General features: G+C 37.0%; 1 protein-coding gene across 2 annotated transcripts in view; it reads right to left on the bottom strand.

Moving 5' to 3' along the window:
• The window catches only part of CC2D2B (coiled-coil and C2 domain containing 2B), a 101,516-nt gene that overhangs the window by 23,263 nt on the left and 65,759 nt on the right, over nt 1-12,494 (bottom strand). Inside the window, exons 23-25 of one of the 2 annotated variants that reach the window (XM_082406564.1) lie at nt 11,795-11,894; nt 10,896-11,005; nt 6,041-6,137 (exon numbers count right to left, since the gene is read on the bottom strand). In XM_082406564.1, coding sequence (XP_082262690.1) covers nt 6,041-6,137; nt 10,896-11,005; nt 11,795-11,894 — 307 coding nt within the window. Of the gene's footprint in view, nt 1-6,040; nt 9,299-10,895; nt 11,006-11,794; nt 11,895-12,494 lie in introns of those variants that run through there. The other variant, XM_082406563.1, reaches the window with a different exon arrangement.

Raw genomic sequence — 12,494 nt, 5'->3', positions numbered from 1 at the left:
GACTTCGACAGAACTGGGGGAAACAGAGGATCCACTCTTGGAGGGCACACACAAAGTAGTGTGTGCATCGGGACCCAGGGGAATGAGCAGTGACCCCAGGGGAGACTGAACCAGACCTACCTACTAGTGTTGGAAGGTCTCCTGTGGAGGCGGGGGGTGGCTATGGCCCACCGTGGGGACAAGTACACTGGCAGCAGAAGTTCTGGGAAGCACTCCTTGGCGTGAGCCCTCCCAGAGTCTGCCATCAGCCCCACCAAAGAGCCCAGGTAGCCTCCAGTGTTGGGCTGCCTCTGGCCAAACAACCAACAGGGAGGGAACCCAGCCCCACCCATCAGCAGTCAAACGGATTAAAGTTTTACTGAGCTCTGCCCACCAGAGCAACAGTCAGCTCTACCCACCACCAGTCCCTCCCATCAGGAAACTTGCACAAGCCTCTTAGATAGCCTCATCCACCAGAAGGCAGACAGCAGAAGCAAGAAGAACTACAATCCTGCAGCCTGTGGAACAACAGCCACATTCACAGAAAGACAGACAAGATGAAAAGGCAGAGGGCTATGTACCAGATGAAGGAACAAGATAAAACCCCAGAAAAACAACAAAATGAAGAGAGATAGGCAAACTTCCAGAAAAAGAATTCAGAATAATGATAGTGAAGATGATCCAGGACCTCGGAAAAAGAATGGAGGCAAAGATCGAGAAGATGCAAGAAATGTTTAACAAAGACCTAGAAGAATTAAAGAACAAACAAACAAAGGTGAACAATACAATAACTGAAATGAAAACTACACTAGAAGGAATCAATAGCAGAATAACTGAGGCAGAAGAACGGATAAGTGACCTGGAAGACAGAATGGTGGAATTCACTGTTGTGGAACAGAATAAAGAAAAAAGAATGAAAAGAAATGAAGACAGCCTAAGAGACCTCTGGGACAACATTAAATGCAACAACATTCGCATTATAGGGGTCCCAAAAGGAGAAGAGAGAGAGAAAGGACCAGAGAAAATATTTGAAGAGATTATGATCAAAAACTTCTCTAACATGGGAAAGGAAATAGCCACCCAAGTCCAGGAAGCGCAGAGAGTCCCACACAGGATAAACCCAAGGAGAAACACGCCGAGACACATAGTAATCAAAGTGGCAAAAATTAAAGACAAAGAAAAATTATTGAAAGCAACAAGGAAAAAACGACAAATAATATACAAGGGAACTCCCATAAGGTTAACAGCTGATTTCTCAGCAGAAACTCTACAAGCCAGAAGGGAGTGGCATGATATACTTAAAGTGATGAACGGGAAGAACCTACAACCAAGATTACACTACCCGGCATGGATCTCATTCACATTCGATGGAGAAATCAAAAGCTTTACAGACAAGCAAAAGCTAAGAGAATTCAGCACCACAAAACCAGCTCTACAACAAATGCTAAAGGACCTTCTCTAAGTGGGAAACACAAGAGAAGAAAAGGACCTACAAAAACAAACCCCCCAAAATTAAGAAAATGGTAATAGGAACATACATATTGATAATTACCTTAAACGTGAATGGATTAAATGCTCCAACCAAAAGACACAGGCTTGCTGAACGGATACAAAAACGAGACCCATATATTTGCTGTCTACAAGAGACCCACTTCAGACCTAGGGACACACACAGACTGAAAGTGAGGAGATGGAAAAAGATATTCCATGCAAATGGAAATCAAAAGAAACCTGGAGTAGTAATACTCATAACAGATAAAATAGACTTTAAAGTAAAGAATGTTACAAAAGACAAGGAAGGACACTACATAATGATTAAGGGATCAATCCAAGAAGAAGATATAACAATTGTAAATATTTATGCACCCAACACAGGAGCACCTCAATACATAAGGCAACTGCTAACAGCTATAAGAGGAAATGGACAGTAACACAATAATAGTGGGGGACTTTAACACCTCACTTACACCAATGGACAGATCATCCAAAATGAAAATAAATAAGGAAACAGAAGCTTTAAATGACACAATAGACCAGATAGATTTAATTGATATTTATAGGACATTCCATCCAAACACAGCAGATAACACTTTCTTCTCAAGTGCACACGGAACATTCTCCAGGATAGCTCACATCTTGGGTCACAAATCAAGCCTCGGTAAATTTGAGAAAATTGAAATCATGTCAAGCATCTTTTCTGACCACAACACTATGAGATTAGAAATGAATTACAGGGAAAACTACGTGAAAAACACAAACATATGGAGGCTAAACAATACGTTACTAAATAACCAAGAGATCACTGAAGAAATCAAAGAGGAAATCAGAAAATACCTAGAGACAAATGACAATGAAAACACGATGATCCAACACCTATTGGATGCAGCAAAAGCAGTTCTAAGAGGGAAGTTTATGGCAATACAGTCCTACCTCAAGAAACAAGAAACATCTCAAATAAACAATCTAACCTTACACCTAAAGGAACTAGAGAAAGAAGAACAAACAAAACCCTAAGTTAGCAGAAGGAAAGAAATCATAAAGATCAGAGCAGAAATAAATGAAATAGAAACAAAGAAAGCAGTAGCAAAGATCAATAAAACTAAAATCTGGTTCTTTGAGAAGATAAACAAAATTGATAAACCATTAGCCAGACTCATCAAGAAAAAGAGGGAGGGCTTCCCTGGTGGCGCAGTGGTTGAGAATCTGCCTGCTAATGCAGGGGACATGGGTTCGAGCCCTGGTCTGGGAAGATCCCACAAGCCGCAGAGCAACTAGGCCCGTGAGTCACAATTACTGAGCCTGCGCATCTGGAGCTTGTGCTACGCAACAAGAGAGGCCGCGATAGTGAGAGGCCTGCGCACCGCGATGAAGAGTAGCCCCCGCTTGCCACAACTAGAGAAAGCCCTCACACAGAAACGAAGACCCACACAGCCAAAAATAAATAAATTAATTAATTAATTAATTTAAAAAAAAAGAAAGAAAAAGAGGGAGAAGACTCAAATCAATAAAATTAGAAATGAAAAAGGAGAAGTTACAACAGACACCGCAGAAATACAAAGCATCCTAAGAGACTACTACAAGCAACTCTATGCCAATAAAATGGACAACCTGGAAGAAATGGACAAATTCTTAGAAAGGTATAACCTTCCAAGACTGAACCAGTAAGAAATAGAAAATATGAACAGACCAATCACAAGACCAATCACACAAGAAACTGTGATTTAAAATCTTCCAACAAACAAAAGTCTGGGACCAGATGGCTTCACAGGTGAACTCTATCAAACATTTAGAGAAGAGCTAACACCCATCCTTCTCAAACTCTTCTAAAAAATTGCAGAGGAAGGAACACTCCCAAAGTTATTCTGTGAGGCCACCATCACCCTGATACCAAAACCAGACAAAGATACTACAAAAAAAGAAAATTACAGACCAATATCACTGATGAATATAGATGCAAAAATCCTCAACAAAATACTAGCAAACAGAATCCAACAACACATTAAAAGGATCATACACCATGATCAAGTGGGATTTATCCCAGGGATGCAAGGATTCTTCAATATATGCAAATCAATCAATGTGGTACACCATATTAACAAATTGAAGAATAAAAACCATATGACCATCTCAATAGATGCAGAAAAAGCTTTTGACAAAATTCAACACCTATTTATGATAAAAAGTCTCCAGAAAGTGGGCACAGAGGGAACCTACCTCAACATAATAAAGGCCATATATGACAAACCCACAGCAAACATCATTCTCAATGGTGAAAAACTGAATGCATTTCCTTTAAGATCAGGAACAAGACAAGGATGTCCACTCTCACCATTATTATTCAACATAGTTTTGGAAGTCCTAGCCATGGCAATCAGAGAAGAAAAAGAAATAAAAGGAATACAAATTGGAAAAGAAGAAGTAAAACTGTCACTGTTTGCAGATGACATGATACTGTACATAGAGAATCCTAAAGATGCCACCAGAAAACTACTAGAGCTAATCAATGAATTTGGTAAAGTTGCAGGATACAAAGTTAATGCATAGAAATCTCTTGCATTCCTATACACTAATGATGAAAAATCTGAAAGAGAAATTAAGGAAACACTCCCATTTACCATTGCAACAAGAATAATAAAATACCTAGGAATAAACCTACCTAGGGAGACAAAAGACCTGTATGCAGAAAACTATAAGACACTGAAGAAAGAAATTAAAGATGATACACACAGAAGGAGAGATATACCATGTTCTTGGATTGGAAGAATCAATATTGTGGAAATGACTATACTACCCAAAGCAATCTACAGATTCAATGCAATCCCTATCAAATTACCAATGGCATTTTTTATGGAGCTAGAACAAATCATCTTAAAATTTGTAGGGAGACACAAAAGACCCCGAATAGCTAAAGCAGTCTTGAAGGAAAAAAACGGAGCTGGAGGAATCAGACTCCCTGACTTCAGACTATACTACAAAGCTACAGTAATCAAGACAATATGGTACTGGCACAAAAACAGAAACATAGATCAATGGAACAAGATAGAAAGCCCAGAGATAAACCCACGAACCTATGATCAACTAATCTATGACAAAGGAGGCAAAGATATACAATAGAGAAAAGACAGTCTCTTCAATAAGTGGTGCTGGGGAAACTGGACAGCTATATGTAAAAGAATGAAATTAGAACACTCCTTAACACCATACACAAAAATAAACTCAAAATGGATTCGAGACCTAAATGTAAGACTGGACACTATAAAACTCTTAGAGGAAAACATTGGAAGAACACTCTTTGACATAAATCACTGCAAGATCTTTTTTGATCCACCTCCTTGAGTAATGGAAATAAAAACAAAAATAAACAAATGGGACCTAATGAAACTTCAAAGATTTTGCACAGCAAAGGAAACCATAAACAAGACGAAAAGACAACCCTCAGAATGGGACAAAATATTTGCAAATGAATCAACGGACAAAGGATTAATCTCCAAAATATATAAACAGTTCATGCAGCTCAATATCAAAGAAACAAACAACCCAATCCAAAAATGGGCAGAAGACCTAAATAGACATTTCTCCAGAGAAGACATCCAGATGGCCAAGAAGCACAGACCAAGGGGAAAAAGTGCATACTGTATGATGCCATTTCTATAAAATTCCAGAAAATGTAAACTATAGTTACAGAAAGCAGGTCAGTGGTTGCCTGGGGTGGGAGGAAGGAAAGGAAGGAGGGAGGTATTCTAACATGGCAGGGGAAAACCTTTGAGGGTGGTGGATATGTTCATTATCTTGACTTTGATGATGGTTTCATGGGTATATATGTGTCAAAACTTGTCAAAGTATACACTTTAATTATGTGCAGTTTATTATATGCTAATTATGCCTCAATAATCCTAGTTTTTTAATTAGAGAAAGTATGTGTAGTAAGGGAAGCAGGGACTAGACATAAATGGGTTTGGCATTTACCACCACGACCAACCCCACTGGCAGTACTCTGTGATCATAATAGACAATTTTGTTAAGAATATCAAGAAAGCCATGGCATTCAGTTTCCAAGCCCTGGGATTGTTGTTGCTATTTACCTGAATCTGGGGAAGGGCCGAAGTTTGAAAAAAGCTGCCAATACCCCAGATTCCTGCCTTCAGTTCATAACCACTGCTTTTGGATATCTTGCTACATGTCAGTAAACAATGTAAAGCATCTTAATGTATATACCTTTATCATAGTAAATATGCTTAGTGCAGCAAACCTTAAAAATACACTAAAGCTTGGCTACCAGGAAGTTCACATGTAAATGTAACGTTCAATTGCAGAAATATACTTTTCCCAAATTCTTGGTATATTTATCTCTCCTCCTCTTATATGTGGTTTATGATCCCTGTTATTTTTGAATTGACTTGTCATATGTCTGATTTTATTTCAAGTTGCCCCATATCCTTTTTAGAAAATGTTGGAAATAGATATTGTATCTAAAACCAAATTTACAAATATGTTAATAGACTTCATTCAGTCTGAACTTATAATTATTTCAACATTGATTATTATAATTATTTTACTTTACCTCATGTTTTTCAATAATCATTTCATCAAAAATGTTGATATATATATTATCTTTTATTTTAGATAAGCTTGAGACATTATAATCATGTCCTGGTAAGCTGTAAATAAGAAAAATATATGTAAATGCTTAATTGATTTTATAAAAGCATTATTCATAAAGGACTATAAAATTGCCTGTATTATTTTCTTTTATAAAGTGTAAGATAAGAAAATCTATGTGCTTTCAGGACAACTGCTATCTTTCATTAAAGCCAGTATCAAAATATCTATAAACAATAAATGCTGGAGAGGGTGTGGAGAAAAGGGAACGCTCTTACACTGTTGGTGGGAATGTAAATTTGTACAACCACTATGGAGAACAGTATGGAGGTTCCTTAAAAAACTAAAAATATAACTATCAAATGATCTAGCAATCCCACTCCTGGGCATATACCCATAGAAAACCATAATTCGTAAAGATACATGCACCCCAATGTTCATTGCAGAACTATTTACAATAGCCAGGACATGGAAGCAACCTAAGTGTCCGTCTACAGATGAATGGATAAAGAAGATGTGGCACATATATACAATGGAATATTACTCAGCCATAAAAAGAAACAAAATTGAGTTATTTGTAGTGAGGTGGATGGACCTAGAGTCTGTCATACAGAGTGAAGTAAGTCAGAAAGAGAAAAACAAATACCGTATGCTAACACATATATAAGGAATCTAAAAAAAAAAAAAAGTTATGAAGAACCTAGGGGCAGGATGGGAATAAAGATGCAGACCTACTAGAGAATGGACTTGAGGACACGGGGAGGGGGAAGGGTAAGCTGGGACAAAGTGAGAGAGTGGCATGAACATATATACACTACTAAATGTAAAATCGATAGCTAGTGGGAAGCAGCCGCATAGCACAGGGAGATCAGCTCGGTGCTTTGTGATCACCTAGAGGGGTGGGATAGGGAGGGTGGGAGGGAGGGAGATGCAAGAGGGAAGAGATATGGGGATACATGTATATGTATAGCTGATTCACTCTGTTATAAAGCAGAAACTAACACAGCATTGTAAAGCAATTATACTCCAATAAAGATGTTAAAAAAAAAAAAGTCAGAGGGATGCCATCAAAAAACCATGCAAATAGTCAAGAACCATATGATCTGCAGAAATTGAGGGAGCTGAACAAGATTGGCAAGAGAAGGGGGTAAGGGCACCAGGAAAAGAGAAAGGACTTTGATAACAGATGTAGTTGACAGTTCTTTATATTCCTTTTACCCAAGGGAGAGCTAAAGATGTATAGGAAGTAACAACTGAAAATTGCTAATTGAGTTTAGAGAACAATTTTAAGTTCTACATTTTAAATTTGTCTTGATCAGTGTACTTTATTTTCAATTACAAAAACCTATTTATATAGCTTTAGCATCAAATATGAACCCTGAGAAGGAGGAGCTGGAGATCCCACTTCCTGATTTCAAAATACATATATTACGAAGTTACAGTAATCAAAACAGTCTGGCCTAAAAACAGCCATATAGACCAGTGGTACAGAATAGAGAGCCTAGATATAAATCCCTGCATCTATGTCAGGTCAACCGGTCTTTGACAAGGGTGCCAAGACTACTCAATGAAGAAAGGACTATCTCTTCAACAAATGGTGTTGGTAAAACTATGTCCAAAAGGATCAAATTTGAGGGAGGAGATATGGGGATATATGTATATATATAGCTAATTCACTTTGTTATAAAGCAGAAACTAACGCACCATTGTAAAGCAATTATACTCCAATAAAGATGTTAATAAAAAAAAGAATCAAATTTGATCTTTATCTTATACCATACACAAAATTCAACTCAAAATGAATTAAAGATTTAAAATGTAAGACCTGAAACTGTAAAGCTTCTAGAAGAAAATACAGGGAAAAGTTTCATGACATCATTGGTTGTGGCAATAATTTCATGGACATGATACCAAAGCACAGGCAACAAAAGCAAAAATAAAAAAGTGGAACTATATCAAACTGTAAACCTGCACAGCAAAGAAAATAATCGTCAGAGTGCAAGGGCAACTTATGGAGTGGGAGAAAATATTTGCAAACCATATATATTATAAGGGGGTTAATCTCCAACATACATGAAGAGCTCATACAACTCAATAGTAAAAAAGCTAACAATCTGATTTTAAAATGTACTAAAACTTGAATGGACATTTTCCAAAAATGACATACAAATGGCTAATAGATACATGAAAAAACGCTCAAAATTGCTAATAATAAAACACTCAGTAATAATCAGGGAAATGCAACCAAAGCTACAATGAGATATCACTTCACACTTGCTAGGATGGCTATTATCAAAAAAATAAAATAAAGTAACAAGTGCTGGTGAAGGTGTGTAAAATTGGAGCCCCTGCACACTGTTGGTGGGAATGTAAAATGGTGCAGCTGCTATGGAAAACGTTACGCAGGTTCCTCAAAAAATTAAAAATAGAACTACCATATGATCTAGCAATCCCATTTCTAGGTATTTATCCAAAAGAACTGAATCAGAATATCAAAGAGATGTTAGCACTCTTATGTTCACTGCAGCACTATTCACACAGCCAAGGTACGGAAATATGCTAAATGTCTGTTGACAGATGAATGGATAAAGAAAATGTGGTATATATACGGAATACTGCTCACCCTTTAAAAAGAAGGAAATTCTGCAATATGTGGCAACATGGATGAACCTTGAGGACATTACACTAAATGAAATAGACCAGTCATAAAAAGACTGCATGATTATACCTATATGTGGCATCTAAAGTAGTCAAATTCATAGAGTCAAAGAGCAGAATGGTGGTTGCCAGGGGCTGGGGGGAGGGGGAAACGGGGAGTTACTAATCAACAGGCGTAAAACTTCAGGGAAGCAAGATGAATAAGCTCTAGATCTGCTGTACAACATTTTACCTACATTCAGCAGTAGTATACTGCACACTTAAAAATTTGTTAAAAGGGTAGATGTCACGTTAAGTGTTCTTTCCACATTAAAAAAGTCAGTAGACGTTGAGTAAGGCAAACTACGCTCTGTAACAGTGGCTCACGTGATTGTGGGGGGAAGGCAAGCCCAAACTCTGCAGGGTAAGCTGGCAGCCTGGAAGCCCAGGGAAGAGCTGCAGTTCAAGTCTGAAGCCAGTGTGCTGGCAGAATTCCCTCTTCCTAAGTGGGGTAAGTCTTTTTTCTATTAAGCCTTCAACCAATTGGATGAGGCGCACCCCTATTACAGAGGGTAAAGAGAGTCAGACACACACACACACACACACACACACACACACACACACACACACACACACCCTGTTAGTTCTGCTTTTATGGAGAACCCTGAAATGCAATGACACTCTGGAAAATGTAAAACTATGGTGGCAGTGAAAGGATCAGTGGTTGCCAGAGGTTCCAGGGGAAGGATGAATGGATAAATGGGTGAAGCACACGGCATTTTTAGGGCAGTGAAACTATGCTGTATGATACTACAGTGGTGGATACATGTCATTATACATTTGTCAAAGCCCATAGAATGTACAACACAAAGAGTGAACTCTAATGTAAATTGTGGACTTTGATAATGTGTCAACATTGGTCCATTGATTGTAACAAATGTACCACACTGACACTTTAGGGAGGCTGTGTGTGTGTGTTGTAGGGAGAGGATGTATAAGAACTCTGTGCTTTCTGCTCAATTTTACTGTGAACCTAAACTGCTCTAAAAAATAAAGCCTATCGATTTGTTTAAAATGGAAAAAAAAAGAAATTCGATCTCATTAGAAATCCAGGAATGTAAATTAAACCACAATAAGAATATCACTTTAGATCCACCGTATTAGAAAAATTAATTTTAAAAATACAAAATATTATTGAAGATGTGGCACAATAGGAACTTTTATATCGCTGTTGGGAGTATGTATTGGCACAATCACTTTAGAAAAAAATTTGGCATTAGCTAGTAAAGTTGAAGCAATTCCACTACTGGATACAGATCCTAGAGCAAAGGGTCTCAAAGTGTCCCCTGACTAGTAGCATCAGTAACACCTGGGAACTTGTTAGAAATGGAATTATGTATCAGGCCCTACCCCAGAGCTACTGAATTAGAAACTATGGAGTTGGGCCCAGAAATCTGTTTAAAGAAGCTGTACAGGTGATTTCAGTGCACAAAATACTTTGAGAACTGCTGTCTTAAAAAGAAACTCTTACATGTGTGTTCCAGATGACAAGTACAAGAATGTTCAGAGCAATACTATTTGCAATAGCAAAACATTAAAACCAGGCAAATCTGCATCAACAGGATAAAGTATAAATAAATTATGGCATTTTAATACAGTGGAATACTATACCGAAGTGAAAATAAAGGAAGGAAGGAATAGTTACAAGTATGAATATGGATAAATCTCTCAAAATAAGAGTAAAGAAACAGATTGCAAAAGATCATTCAATTTACATAAAGTTGGAAAACATCCACAGGTAAATAAAACATAGCTAGGGATAAATACCTATGATTTAAAATCATAAAGAGAGGGAATGATAAACATAAATCCATGGTTGTTACCTCTGGGGAGAAAGGGGATACAATTAGTTATTGGCACAGTGGAGCCTTCAAAAATATTGGTAATACTCCATTTTTTAAGCTAGATGGTAGATACACAGGTATTCATTTTATCATTTTTCCTCAGAACTTACATTTACATAAACATTACATATATTAATATCTATGTAAGAAATACTTCATAATTTAAAAACTTAAAAATTAAGCCTATATCCATCATTATTTTCAATAAACGGCTCAAGAAAATAATTTTGTTACTGCTCTATTTTAGAAGCTGAGGAAAAATGGACTCCAACTTACATAAAATCTACTTTAATTTCTTCGTTCCAGCATGGATGAGATCCACTTGCAATACTGGTTTGGTACACAGTGTGCTGAAAGGAAACTTCCACAAAGGGGTGCACAGTATCCTGAAACACATAATTAACACTGACTAGATTTTTGTAATATTTTATATAGTTGATAAAAGGTAGAGATTAGTTACTGTCTGATAACTGGATGGCTTACTTTTTCCAGTTTTTCGAACAACCATTATTCATTCATTCATTCAATTAACATTTCTTCAACCTATTCAATATCAGGTACTACTTTGCTAGGATCCAAAAATAAATGGAAATCCTTAAAGATTTTTATCTTAAGTCTATCAGGAGAAAATAAACAGGTAAACAAATAATTGCAGTGAAATGTAAGAAATATATTCAAGGTATAATGGTTACTCAGGAGAGAGAATGATTAACTCTCTGGGGTGAGGACAAGGAGAACTTCACAGAGAAAATATTGCTTGGGCTTGAGCTTTGAAACATTAAATAGTTCATGTGGCCAATAACACGGAGGTATGGTGGCCATTCCAGGCAAAGGAAAGGGCATATACGGAGGCCTTCTAGAACAAGTAGTAGTATGATATGATACCGCTGTGGGCTGATGAGAAATGTGGCTGATTCGTATGTAAGAACCAGATCATTACAGAGTTTGGTAGCCATTCTAAGGAGCTACCATTGTAAGGAGATTGCACCTTATTCTATAGACCCTGAGAGCAGGGTAGCAGAGAATGAAATAGTTAGGATTACATTTTATAAAGAGCACCTTCACTGTGTTATGGAAAGTAAACTAGAATTAGATGGATAGTCCAGTTAGGGGCCAGTTGCAATTCAGGGAAAACATGATCAAAACAGCACTTTATAGAAGTGTTAAATACTTATCTCATTTAAGATCTCATCTGAGGCTACGGATTTGATTGTTTCTTTATGTCTGAGGTGAGACATGGGTGACATCAAATAAGTAGGCATACCCAAGGCTCTTCTGAAAAACAATATAGAGATGTGCACTTTAATTAATTTTAATATTAGTTTTGGTGGGAGTAGCTGGGTTTTTGCTTATGCTTATAGAGATATATAAGTCAGCTACCCTGGATCTTACAGAGTTTGCTTTGGATCTTCATAACATAGGTGGTTAGAGATAAATACGTGACAATCACTACTCTGAAAGGGTAGCTCCTAAATGCTGAACTATGGATTGGAACCAGTCTGTGACAGAGTTTTCACTGACCCTCAGCAAAAGGAAAAAAATAGGGCAAGTAATACTTTGAGACTATATTCTTCCTATTTTTGGTGTTACAATATTCTTTCTTTTACAAATTATTATAGAAAATGGTGGTAATTTTATAATGTCCTTATTTCACAAAACAGCCTTGAAATGTGCATTTGTTTTGAGAATATCAATTCTATCATAAATAAAATCATATTTTATAATATAAAACACAGGCAAAACCTTTAAGAGGTTTTAACTATAGATTCGTAGCTAGTAAGCAAAATATTTGTTTTTCATATGTAGAGTTCATGGGATGTGGTAAACATAAAATAAGCAAGTAGAGCACATAAGTGTTAAATGTAGACAGAGAGG

Source organism: Balaenoptera borealis (genome assembly GCF_965194805.1).
Source record: "Balaenoptera borealis genome assembly, chromosome: 10".
Taxonomy (NCBI): Eukaryota; Metazoa; Chordata; class Mammalia; order Artiodactyla; family Balaenopteridae; genus Balaenoptera; species Balaenoptera borealis.
This window is presented reverse-complemented; position numbering and strand designations above follow the sequence as displayed.